A 13,453-nucleotide genomic window follows, 5' to 3' on the forward strand; every position below is an offset into this window, starting at 1 on the left:
TAAGGATGACAGTAGGGACCCTGCAGTGTGTGCAGTAATTTTTTTTGGGACGGAGAAGGGTATCAACTGGGTTGTGCGGGAGCTGTGGCCCGTCTAGCCCGGGCTTTTATTTCATATGTTTACCACATGACGAGTCCAGTTTGTTTTTTTCCTTTCTGAAAATGGCTAGCCTAGCTATTTTTTTCCACAATAACCAACGTAGGCCTACTTGCTTTTCTACGCCCTGCTGGGCTGGAAATCTTTCAAGCCGAGGAGGGATGCATTCGGTCTTGCCCAGAAAATGGGCTATGAGTAATAAGAAATGGGCTATAAGTAATAATAAGTGGGCTGTAAAATGAAAAAATACAGCAAATAGACAATTAGTACCAAAATACATTTTCTTTCGGATTTTGATATTTTAAATTTCATTGTTTTTGTGCGGGTAAAATTTCATTGGATTTAAATTAAGGTATGTTTAGTTTTTAAATTAATTTGAATATGGCTAGAAATTTCAGGCTGTATGCTGTTTGGGACAGATTTGGAGGCTGACTTGTGGGTCTACTAGGTTGACGTGTACGAAAGGCTTTGTTAACTTAGTCCACAACGATTGTAGCAGCAGTGACCATTGGATGTTAATCCAACGGCTGTGCCGCTTCTTCAATATCTTATCTTCTTGCTCCAGCCGCCCAAACCAGTGTTGGTGGGACTGCCTGCTCCCGCCTCCCGTGGACGGCTGTGCTGCCGCATAGGCCGCACCGCCCCACCCTACTACATCGCTGGCCAGACCATTTCTTGTTGGAAATATGCCCGAGAGGCAATAATAAAATGGTTATTATTATATTTCCTTGTTCATGATAATTGTTTATTGTTCATGCTATAATTGTGTTATCCGGAAATTGTAATACATGTGTGAACACATAGACCATAACATGTCCCTAGTGAGCCTCTAGTTGACTAGCTCGTTGATCAATAGATGGTTACAGTTTCCTGACCATGGACATTGGATGTCATTGATACCGGGATCACATCATTAGGAGAATGATGTGATGGACAAGACCCAATCCTAAGCATAGCACTAGATCGTGTAGTTCGTTTGCTAAAGCTTTTCTAATGTCAAGTATCATTTCCTTAGACCATGAGATCATGCAACTCCCGGATACCGTAGGAATACTTTGGGTGTACCAAACGTCACAACGTAACTGGGTGGCTATAAAGGTGCACTACAGGTATCTCCGAAAGTGTCTGTTGGGTTGGCTCGGATCGAGACTGGGATTTGTCACTCCGTATGACGGAGAGGTATCTCTGGGCCCACTCGGTATTGCATCATCATAATGAGCTCAATGTGACTAAGTAGTTAGTCACGGGGTCATGCATTACGGAACGAGTAAAGTGACTTGCCGGTAACGAGATTGAACGAGGTATTAGGATACCAACGATCGAATCTCGGGCAAGTAAACTACAGATTGACAAAGGGAATTGTGTACGGGATTGCTTGAATCCCCGACATCGTGGTTCATCCGATGAGATCATGGTGGAACATGTGGGAGCCAACATGGGTATCCAGATCCCGCTGTTGGTTATTGGCTAGAGAGGTGTCTCGGTCATGTCTGCATGATTCCCGAACCCGTAGGGTCTACACACTTAAGTTGCTAGGGTTATAAGGAAGGTTTGTATGTGATTACTGAATGTTGTTCGGAGTCCCGGATGAGATCCCGGACGTCACGAGGACTTCCGGAATGGTCCGGAGGTAAAGATTTATATATAGGAAGTCACCATACGGTCACCGGAAATATTCGGGGGTATGCTGGTATTGTACCGGGACCATCGGAGGGGTTCCGGGGGTCCATTGGGAGGGTCCACCTGCCCCGGAGGGACTTATGGGCTGTAGGTGGAAGGGAACCAGCCCTAAGTGGGCTGGGCGCCAACCCCCCCAGGGCCCATCCGCCTAGGGTTTGGGGGAACCCTAAAGGGGGGCGCCCCCCTTGCTTGGGGGGCAAGCCACCTCCCCCTGGCCGCCGCCCCTCCCACCAGATGGGATTTGAGGGGGGCAGCCCCCCTCTCCCTTGCCCCTATATATAGTGGAGGGGTGGGAGGGCAGCCACACCTTTCCCAAGGCGCAGCCCCTCCCCTCCCCAACACCTCTCCTCCTCCGCGTGTGCTTGGCGAAGCCCTGCCGGAGAACTGTCACTCCACCACCACCACGCCGTCGTGCTGCTGTTGGAGCCTTCTTCCTCAACCTCTCCCTCCTCCTTGCTGGATCAAGGCGTGGGAGACGTCACCTCTCCATACGTGTGTTGAACGCAGAGGTGCCATTCGTTCGGCGCTTGGATCATCGGTGATTTGGATCACGACGAGTACGACTCCATCAACTCCGTTCTCTTGAACGCTTCCTCTCGCGATCTACAAGGGTATGTAGATGCACTCCTCCCCTCTCGTTGCTAGTAAACTCCATAGATTGATCTTGGTGATGCGTAGAAAATTTTAATTTCTGCTACGATCCCCAACATTTCTCTACTCACCCACACCTCCTGTTATTTTCCGGCGACGGCAGCCGAACCAGTAAACCCTCGTACTCCCCACCGCGTGGGCAACTACTGCCGAGTCTTCCCCGTCTCCGTGTCGTTCCCTTCCTAGGCCTCGCCGTCGTCCACTGCCCTGGTGCTCTCGGCACGGCATGGTCAATGTGGTCAACGAACGACATCCATCGGAAGTGGACTCTACGAGGAGAGGCTGACAGCTGGGTCCACGGCCGCACACAAGGAAATACCTCCTTATTAAGAGCAAAATAATGATTCCTCCACCTGATAGCTAGGACCCACCAGAAGGGCCTCTGTATTTCGCGAAAAAAACGTTCCCCCCGCTGTCAGCTCGGACCCACCAGCTATATCTTCGCACGCAAGGAAGTGCCTCCTTATTACACACAAAAATGAATACTCCCCCTGCTAGCTGGGACCCACCGTAGTGGGTGGCTGACTTGTGGGCCTACTAAGTTGACGGGGATGGAGGCTTTGTCAACTTAGTCAATATGAACGATTCTAGCTCCAGTGACCGTACGATGTCCATCCAACGGCCGTAGTGCTTCTTCAACCTCTAGTATTCTTGCTCCAGTCGCCCAAACCAGCGTCGGTCGTGCCGCCTGCTCCTGCCTCCCGTGGCCGGTTGTGCTGCCACGGAGGCCTCACCGCCCCCTACTACTCCCACCACTGGCCAGACCATCCCTCTACTCACCCACACCCCCTGTTATTCTGCGGTGACGACAGCCTCACACTGCAGCCAAACCAGTGAACCCTCGTACTCCTCTCCGCGTGGGCATCCACTACCGCGTCTTCCCCGACTGCGCATCGTCCCCTTCCTAGGCCTCGCTGTCGTCCACCGCCTTGGTGCTCTCAGCGTGGCGTGGTTAATGTGGTCAAGGAATGACTTCCATCGGAAGAGTACTGTACACGGAGAGGCTGGCAGCTGGGTCCACGGCCGCAACAAGGAAATGCCTCCTTATTACGCGCAAAATAATGATTCCTCCACCTGACAGCAGGGACCCACCAGACGGGCCACCATATTTCACGAAAAAAACATTTCCCCCTGACTGCTGGGACCCACCAGCTACATCTTCGCACGCAAGGAAGTGCCTCCTTATCCTCCCTGACAGTGTACCCACCTGGTCGAAGCGTACGTAGCGTTGTCATTCTGGTCGCGAACGTGTACGTACACACTGGTCGATCGGTCTGTCTGCAGGCTGCAACGATGAACCGTGGCCGAGTAAGGAAGGGCACGTCTCATAGTAGAGGCGCGCACGTAGCATGTACACGTACGTACAGCCAGGGTGCAAGAAATTAAATACGGCCACGTACATACGGGCGGGGTCTCGAACGCCTACTCACGCATACGTACAGCCAGGGCTCCTGTACATGGCTGGGTCGGAACAGAGAAACTGCGTCGCTGTGTTCATCGGGAGGCAATGGAATGCGTTGTGTTCATCGGGAGCCAACCGGCTTAGACGGAACAGCCGATCGAAATGAGGCATGGTGTACCTCAGAGCGGATGAAACGACCATGTGTTCGACCGCCTACGGTCAAAACGGGATCCTGTTCACCGGGAGGGGTGTGGCATACCACAAAACGGAGGAAAGGGACTTCTCTTCGGCCTCCTATGGTCGAAACGGGGTCCTGTTGATCAGGAGGGGTGTGGCGTACCGCAAAACGGAGGAAACGGACTTGTGTTGGAGCGCTACGGTTGAAACGGGGGTCCTGTTCATTAGGAGGGGTGTGGCGTACCGCAAAACAGGACTCCACGGGCTACTGTTCATGTCCACCATCGACCTCCTCCAGCCTCCACGGGCTACTGTTTATCCACCGTCGACCTCCTCTAGCCTCCACCTACGACTGTTCATCCACGGGCTCCTGTTCATCCAGCCTCCACCGCTCTTCCACCGGCTACTGTTCAACCAGCCCTCTCCACGGGGTCCTGCTCAACCACCCCTCCATGGGCTACTGTTCATCCATCCTCCATCGGCTAATAGCCCTCTACAGGGTCCTATTCATCCAGCCCTCCACGGGGTCCTGTTCATCCACCCCCAACCGGCTCGATCGGTGTCCTGTTCATCCAGCGGCAACGGCCTCTACTACCACGAGGTCCTGTTCATCCAACCCCCACCGGGAACTGTTCATCCAACCCCCCAACGACACTCACTGTTCATCAAGAGGCAGCAAGTTCGATCGGCTTCAGTTAGCAGCAGTAGCGATGGAATCGCTCGATCAGGCTCAGTTAACAGCCAGATCGATCGATCGCTCGGGTTCAGTAACGCGTAGCCTGCAGTGCAATCGCTCGAGTTCAGTAGGCGAACCCCTCGCTCGGGTTTAGTTAGAGCCCAATGCCTCGCACCCACGCGCGTACGTGTATGAGAGGAACGTGCATTGCTCGATCCCGACCACCCTCCGTAACTAGGAACTCCCCGATATTTTCCTCGCCCTTGCTTCTACCATGGTTTTTTCCGTCATTGACAGCCCAAAGAATGTCATGCAGCTGTGTCTCCGGCCCGCCCAGGATGAAAAGCCCATTTCCCGTCATGATTTTTTTGTCATAGAAGTAGGAGCCCACCACATCTATGATGATACCAGGTTTTGTCACAATTATCGTCACGGATGTGTCTTTTTTTTGTAGTGGTGGTAGCCGGGTATGTAACTCCAACTGAAGTCTCTATGGGCGTGTTTGGTTGCTCTAGGAGCCGGGCCTGGCTAGCTTAGCCTGGCTCAACTGAGTCTTGTTGAAGGAAAACAGCCTAAAAGGTGAAATTTGCATTGGGGGGTCAATTTTGGCTTAGCGTTTGGTTGCCTGCATTGGCTCGGCTCACGCAACTAAACGGTATTTGGTTCCATGCAGGAGCTATTGTCTGGTAACCTCTTCGGCGAGGTGGTGAGGTTACCAGCACACAACAGCTTGAAGAAAAAATCATACACTCACAACAAAAGATAGTTGTAAACCATAGCTAACCGCAGTGAAATAAAGTGCCACACTTAAACATATCAGTTCAAACGCAAAAATAGTACGAAAAGAAACTAAACCAGCCGGAGCATAGGAAGGGCAGTCCTAGATGTTGAGGGCGAAGGCGTCGTCATGCTTGCCGCACTTCGTCACCACTTCAATGCCTTCGTCGTCGAAGACGATGACCTTCAGCGTGTCCGGAGTGAGCAGCTTGAACATCACCATGTAGTCGATCCTGATCTGATGGACGGCGGTGAAGGGGGCCCAACCCCGATTGAGGGTCACCCTGTCGTCCATCAGCCGGACAGTCACCCCCCATGAGCAGCCGATGTTGGTCCTCGGCTTAAACTCTTGTGGCACCGCCGGGAAGTGTTTGGTGAAGTCAAGAGGCATCGGGATGCACTCAAACTGAGGAGCAAGGATCACCTTGCAGAATTGGGTTGGACCTCCCTCCTCTTGGTAGTGGCTGCAGTTATGGCACTTGCCACTAGGGGGCTCCTTCGACACAACATCCTCATCCGTGGCCACCTCCTCAGGCGTAGTCGGTGCAACCTCCATGGGCGGCAGGACCTCCTTGCCCTTCTCCATGGGCGGCACCATCTCCTTGTCCTTCTTGTCCGTATCAATCTGCATTACGAAGAGAGCGCATTATGAAGAGCACGACAAAGTTCCGAGGTTCATTGCAATTAAAACCGATCGTCCATAATGATGGGTAACGCAGCAGAAAACAAAAAAATTCCGACCTACGCACCAGCCCAGGACCACTATGGAGACTGCATACATGGTTTGATCTTTTTCATTACCGACTCGTAGCGCAGCGGGAAGTAGAGTCGATGACGATCGGCGGTGCAGATCCCCGCAGCTAGGATTTACAACCTCCCAACCGCGAGGATGTATACCCTCATCTGCTCCTATGACAGCCCTCTGGGAGGCGGTCGAACAGTCCCCCGGTGGGTGTCGCGGACAGCCCTTCGGGAGGACCTTCGAAACTCGAACGGTCACTCGGACAGCCCTTCGGGAGGACCTTCGAAACTCGGACGGTCACACGGACAGCCCTTCGGGAGGCACTCACGAACTAAGACCGAAACTACGATCTCTCTACAGAGTTGCACACATACCGTGTCATCTATCCGGCAGGGCTTCGCCGTCCAGAACTAGTTCCCACCGGAACCCAGACAGCCTTTCGGCTCAACGAAACTATTTCGCCGGGAGGGAGAGAGAAGCCAGATCATGCATGGCACTTGTATGTGAGAAGGGATGATCCTTTAGGCAGCCCCCTCCACCCTTATTTATAGGCCAAGCCCAAGGGTGGCTTCTCCAAGAAGCCAAGGGGGGAAATACCAAAAAGGCCCTCAAGGTGGCTTCTCCAAGAAGCCAAGCAAAAAGCACTTTCACTATTCATGACGACATTTTTCAGCGTCCGTTCGAACTGAAAATATTTATGTGGGCTGAGAACATTTCCAATACCCACTAAAATAATTTTCAACGCGTTCCGAAACAATTTCGGTTTAGTGATTTTCATCTACGAAAAGCAAACAAGAATGCGTTTTCACTATTCATGAAGACAATTTTTTGCGTCCACTAAATCCGAAAATATTTCTGTGGGTCTTAGAATAATTGCAGTACCCACTAAAATGATTTTGGATTCGTTCTGAAACAATTTCAGATTAGTGAATTTCATCTGCGAAAAACAGCCAAAGCGGTACCGGCAGCTCCGAAACATTTTCGGTTTTTATTTTTGAAAATTCCAAAAAGTTTCCAGAATGATTCTGGCACCCTCCAAGAATTATCAGGCATGTGCCGAAACCATTTTGACTTAATGGCATACTCCAAAACAACTTTTTCGGTTTCACCGAAACTCATCCGATGACCTCTCTCTGCGGAACTTTTCCGCTGTCCGAAACTTTTTCGGTGATTTTCTCTCAGACTCCCTGTCTAGTATTCAGCAGATAGATGACCCTTAAGCGTGTGACCCTATAGGTTCGGTGAAGTATAGACATGACCTGGAACCTCTTCCGATCAATGATCAACATCGGAGCCGTGGACACCCATATTGACCCCTATACCCACACGAATGAATATTCGAGTGAACCTCCAGTTGAGGTGAGCTATTCCTGTTGCTTCACGATATATCACAAACACCTGAGGTGAGATTTAGTGCATCCCCGTGGGCCAACACTTTGTCCACTATGCAAGTTACCTCGTTACCGGTTTTGTTCTCTTTTCTCGTTTCGTGTTCCGGCATCCCCGTGATCAAATCACAGTGTCTGGCCAGACGATGATGGACACCGTAACACCGAGAGGGCCCGAGTATATCTCTCCATCGTCGGAGGAGCAAATCCCAATCTCGAGCTATCAAGTTACTTAACATACTTTCCCATGAATCCGTAAGCCGCCGTAATAGCCATCGAGTTACGGATGACGTTTAACAAACCCCAAAGTTCATGAAGCAAGCATGAAGAAACTCGATACTCTCATGGTCTAAGGAATTATGCAAACATTAACTATCTCTGTGTTATAAACCATTAACTTGTGACGAATGTATCTCATAGCATAACATCAATTCGGGTCGATTCAACACAAATGTCCTTCCTCACATTATGCCCTCAAAGTTGCTTGGCATAGACATGCCCATGATTGGGAAAACATAATCATCATGCAACACTTGAGCTAGTCTTAGAGGCATGACTAGGAATACATTTTACCGTTTATTATTCCACACGTGCATATGGGTTCTCCCCAGAGCCTTTATGGATATACGGGCTCGGGAACCACAGCAGTTATAGCATGGAACATAAACATAATTATGAACAAGGAGATAATCAATAACATTTATTATTACCTCTAGGGCATATCTCCTAAGGACTCCCACTTGCACTAGAGACAATAATCTAGCTTATGCTAATGCACTTCACACCTGTGGCACACTGGTGTAAATATGCTTCGCTTGTGGTATAGCCTGATGTCCAACGGATCTGGCGACTTCAGCTCCTTGTGTATCTTTGCATGTCCTCGCGTTTTCACAAAATTCATATTTTGTGTGGACTTGGCTTTGTATGTATGTGAATCACAGGTCGAACCTAGATTCCTCAGACTGAGTTATGGAGCAACTATCTGCAGTAGTGTCCCATTGTCAAAAGCCATCTTGGAACCATACTAAGTTCATGAATGAACTATATGATTCAACATCTTCTTTGTCGGTTCTAAAGTGTCAACATATTTAGCCCTTGTTATAGAATTCTCCACAGTGACTAGTTTGAACAAATTCCAACTAACTGTGCCACCACATTGTGTGTTACACAAAACCCTTAATTTAAATCGAAAATCGCATGGAGAAAAGATGAAGACTGTATCGATGTAACATTTTACAACGAACTCTTCATGATCTTTGCTTGCGAGAAAACCATGTCATCAGTACTTACTCTAGTACTCTGTGACATCTTTCACTGTTGTCCCATGATCAGTAATTTGATCACTTTGGTATCCATACTCGCAACACCTTGGGAGTATCGGACATATCTGGTTGTTTTACATACCATGGAATACATGATTAATCCAAACACAAGAGTGTGTGGAATCTCCATCATGTATTTTACTCATCAGTGTTTTGGGACACCGAGTCTTGCAAAAACTCTTTCCATGTGACTACGGCAAGAATCACTCCTTGGCGTTTTAAATGCTAAAAGGTTTTAGCATCTTGTCAATATGTATTCATTGCTTAGCCCCATTAGGTAAATCTATCTCCATAAATCATCATGCCTAATATTGAGGCTATTTAGCCTAAGCACTTCATCAAAAAACTATTTTCAAATGAAGTCCTAATTCGTGTCAAGAAATTTATTTCCAATTACCAATGTGCCAAGCACATAAGGTTTTTAGAAATATTATTACGCTCCCACTTACTTTCTTGAATTACAAGCATCTTCGTTACCCATTGATGAAGTCAAACCCCTTTGACCATTTCATCAAAGCACGAAGATTCCAACTCCATTTTGCTCTCTTCTGTCCATAGCTGGAACTCTGAAGTTTGCACCCTTACTAGCATCCTCTGGATAGACAAAATGCCTTGGACTGTAACACATGCAAGTCCCTGGTTTCATTTCCATCAGATGGAAATCCTATTGTCATCCATGTTTCATATCTCATGATTGAAATATGTATTAATTGCTAGTTCAACCCGAACCGACTTTAAGCATCGCTACGATGAAAACAACCTCATCGTAGTCAACTCTTGAACTTGTTATTTCAACAAGTCGAGCTTTATGGATAAAACATTTTTATCCGTATCAGTTTTAAGTTCCATAAATATTCATTAGACTCTAAGTCTTCCGAAAGGTGTATCAAGGTTTTAATCTTGAATCACTTATATGGAAACTAACTCGGGTTGTATTGGCATTTAGCCAATTCTGGAGTCAGGGCCCATCAACGCTTCCTTGTGTATCGTAGGTATAATGTTGTCTAACAACAATATCTCGTTTGCGCACCTAAGAGGTTTGCACGAGCCTTGCCTACGTGGTTCAGCTGCAAGTTCGACCGAAGTTCATACATTTTATTGTAGAGACTTCCGTATCAGTCGCAGTAGGAAACTCTGGAATTACTTCCAAGGTCTCTTTCCTTTGATCTGATGACGAAGATACTATTTATCTCGTCAAGTTGCACTATTCTCCCACTCACCTTTTTGAAAGAACCATTCTCTTTAAAAGCACACCGTTTCGCGGCAAAACTATTTTCCTCGGTATAGTGAGGGAGGAATACCCAACATTTTGGTATAACCTACAAAGTAGCACTTGTCTGATTTGGAATAGGTTTGTAACCTTTTACACAAGCCCCATATTCCAAATGTTAAGAAAAGATATAACATGGTTGGGCGTACCATACCAGGGCTTCATTTCAATAGACCCGATGTAGCTCTTTTCAGTGTAAAAGCCGCAGTCTCTAAAGTATCACTTTAAAAAGGATAATGGCAAATTTATTTATGTCATCTTTAACCTTACCATGTCATAAATGGTTAGATTACATCTCCACGGACTTTTCACTTGCAGTGGTGTTCCGGGAGGTGCAAGTTATGAAACCCCTTTCACAACTCATCAGACATTCGCTAAACATGTAAATCAAATATTCCTTTGTGCAATCAAATTGTAGAAACATAATTTTCTTGTTACAATAACTTCTACTTCATTTTTGAAAACCTTTCGAATGATTTCAAAAGATCCAGACTTACGTCTCATCAAGCAAATATCCATATATCTACTTGAGTCATTTCTGAAGATATATAAATCCACTACTTGCAACAACATTTATTGAACTACACACATCAAAATGTATGATCACCAATAAGTTTGTTGCTCGTTCCTTATGGCCTGTGAACGGTATTTCAGTCACTTCACTTTTCTGAGAAAAGTTGCAAGTGTCAGATGATTCAAAATCAAACTACTTCAAAATCCATAATAATGGAATTTTTCCATGCGGGTTTCTCCAATGTGACCAAATGTAGTGCCACACTTGTGTGGTATTCTTTTAGTCTTGCGACATTTAGCGTCAGTGTTATGGATGTATCATATTACCATCAATATTCGTAACATACATCCCATCTTGGATGGAAGCATGGCCCTTCATGTTATTCATAATACTTAACAACAATTGTTGTTTTTATGAACAACTCTTTTGCAACAAACATTGTGCAATGGGCTAGAGTGTATGAAACTCTAAAATGAATTATGAAAGTAAACCCAGAGGTATTGTATTATTATCAATATTCATAACATACATCTCATTCATAATGAAAGTATGGCCCTTGTGTTATTCATAACATCGAACATAAAAAGTTCTCTTATGAACAACCTTCTTGCAAGATACCTTATGCAATGGGCTAGAGTTTGTAAAACTCTAAATGAACTATGAAAATAAATACAGACGGCAATACACCGATGGAAGGTATAGTAACATTTACTATGTTCCTTGTGTATACCTTAACCTCATTTCTGGCTAGTCATTTTAGGCCATAGTAGCTCTTATAATGATTCGCAACAGAATGCAATCGAGCGGGTATCTTTGTGATTAACTCACAATACCCAAGAATTAGTGATTAACATGTTTAACCATAATTCCCAAGAACTATGTCTTTGACCAGCCTACTATACATCAAAAACTTGTATGACATTCATACATGAGCTGGATATTCCAGTCATCTTTCTTTCTGCCTTTATACTTCTAACAGTTTAACTTTTAGTATTTCTCCTACTCGCAAAAGAAGCACCCAACTTAAGAGTGGCGTTAGCCCCGGACTTCCTAGGTGTGTAAGTCATACTAACACCCTTTGGACACTTCCTTTCTCTTTAAGTTGTTGTTTTATTCACCTTTCATTATATGACAAGCGTTCTTCTGGATCCCTTTCCCAACAGTCAAATGCATAGTAAACACTTTTACTAATACTTGCAAACAAACATTACTTTGTTTGTATCTAAAAACAATTTTCAGTTCCATGAATATCATATAACTATCCCAACTTTTAAAGTTTGGGTTTCATGGAAGCAAACGTATTCCGCTTGACCATAACAGAATTCTAGCTTTTGGATCGAAGGACGAGAGTCACATGATCCATAGCATTAGCGGGAGGATACGGAAAGCATGCGATAGGACAAAGTCCTTCTCAACACTTTTGAGGACAATCCTCATATTACGTTACCAATCGTAAAGTTTTAACCAGATATTTAACAGCTATTCAATTTTAATAGGGAAGGTGGAAACGCGAGCCATTATTCTACAACTATTTTGCATATAACACTTAGACAATGTTCATAATTAATTGCACTAAGAATTAAACATGTTAATTCAACAGTGCGCTCCCACTCAAATCAATATCTCTCAAAATTGATTGTGAGTGATACAAGACCCACATTTCAATTGTTCGCCATTGGTGTAACACCACTGATGACGAAAAATCTCAACCGGTAGGCCAACTTGCCAATCACATCTCTATGTGACTCTTGTTCATCTTTCGATGCGTGTGTTCCGAGCTCATGACGGTCATGCATGAACGTCAAGACAACCAAGTGATCTCGTTGCGAGGTCTCAACTCACCCGCCTCACACTTCTCTAATCGTTCGTACCCGTGTGACACGGCGCACCCCGAAAAGATAGGTGCCGTGACGGTGCTACACTTGGGAGAACACTAACTACTTGGTATTTTAAGTGAGAGATCACCCTAATAAAAGCGACTACCACGCAATCAAGAAGGGTGCATCATAAGGGATAAACATCTCAGGCAATTCATAATAGCATGATATGGTATAGCCCTTTCTGACGGAGAAGTCTTTCATTTCTTCGTCTTCGGCATTCGCGTCGGTGTTCACCTTCGCGAAGATTGCCACCACCTTGTCGATGCACCAGATAATATTGCTATCTCTATAGCTAACAAAATAATGCATTACAACAAGGTTGACACGCAGGTCATTAAAGTGCAATCATATGGCTCCAACCATCATGCCGAATCATGACACGCAGGTCATGTTAATCAAATTACATCATATAGTCATCTCATACATAATCGAATTAGTATGAGCTCTGCTATACCACATCACATGCACATCCTGCAAAACCAAGTTAGACGCCTCTAATCGGTTTATGCAAAATTTATTTTACGTGGCCTCTAAGGTTTTGACTTAAACCGCAGCGACCAACGTTCATCATCAAGTATGATAGTTCATGTCGCTAGATTAACTTTGCAGGGTGTATGAAGCACGAGACAATAAAATCTCGAACCCCATACTAAACTTCGTCATACGCATGAACCCCGTGCAGATCATATCTGCATTGCCTTGTCGTCTGCGAATTTCATCTTTCTTTTGACTACGGCAGAACCCAAAGAACTGATAGCACTTCCATGATCAATCAGGATCACGGATTACCAGAACTTTGTCAAATTCCACCATGCTGTCTCGAGATTGAGCAAACGCAAATTCTAGGGAAGAAACAAGAACATCGGGTAACAGATTTC

At 46.1% G+C, this 13,453-nt stretch overlaps 1 protein-coding gene across 1 annotated transcript; it reads right to left on the reverse strand.

Moving 5' to 3' along the window:
- Nucleotides 1-5,455: 5,455 nt before the first annotated feature.
- LOC123124725 (putative B3 domain-containing protein Os03g0621600) lies at nucleotides 5,456-6,310 on the reverse strand. Its single transcript, XM_044545293.1, has 2 exons — nucleotides 6,261-6,310; nucleotides 5,456-6,084 (listed from the first exon to the last, which is right to left on the reverse strand). Exon 2 carries the CDS (start codon nucleotides 6,055-6,057, stop codon nucleotides 5,563-5,565), a length of 495 nt encoding a protein of 164 aa, XP_044401228.1. The 5' UTR covers nucleotides 6,058-6,084; nucleotides 6,261-6,310; the 3' UTR covers nucleotides 5,456-5,562.
- Nucleotides 6,311-13,453: the final 7,143 nt, after the last annotated feature.

This window comes from Triticum aestivum, chromosome 5D (genome assembly GCF_018294505.1).
Source record: "Triticum aestivum cultivar Chinese Spring chromosome 5D, IWGSC CS RefSeq v2.1, whole genome shotgun sequence".
NCBI lineage: Eukaryota > Viridiplantae > Streptophyta > Magnoliopsida > Poales > Poaceae > Triticum > Triticum aestivum.

What these genes read in the sequence shown, in the direction of transcription:
- LOC123124725 (XM_044545293.1), bottom strand. Translation starts at nt 6,057, where the DNA reads ATGGTGCCGCCCATGGAGAAGGGCAAGGAGGTCCTGCCGCCCATGGAG.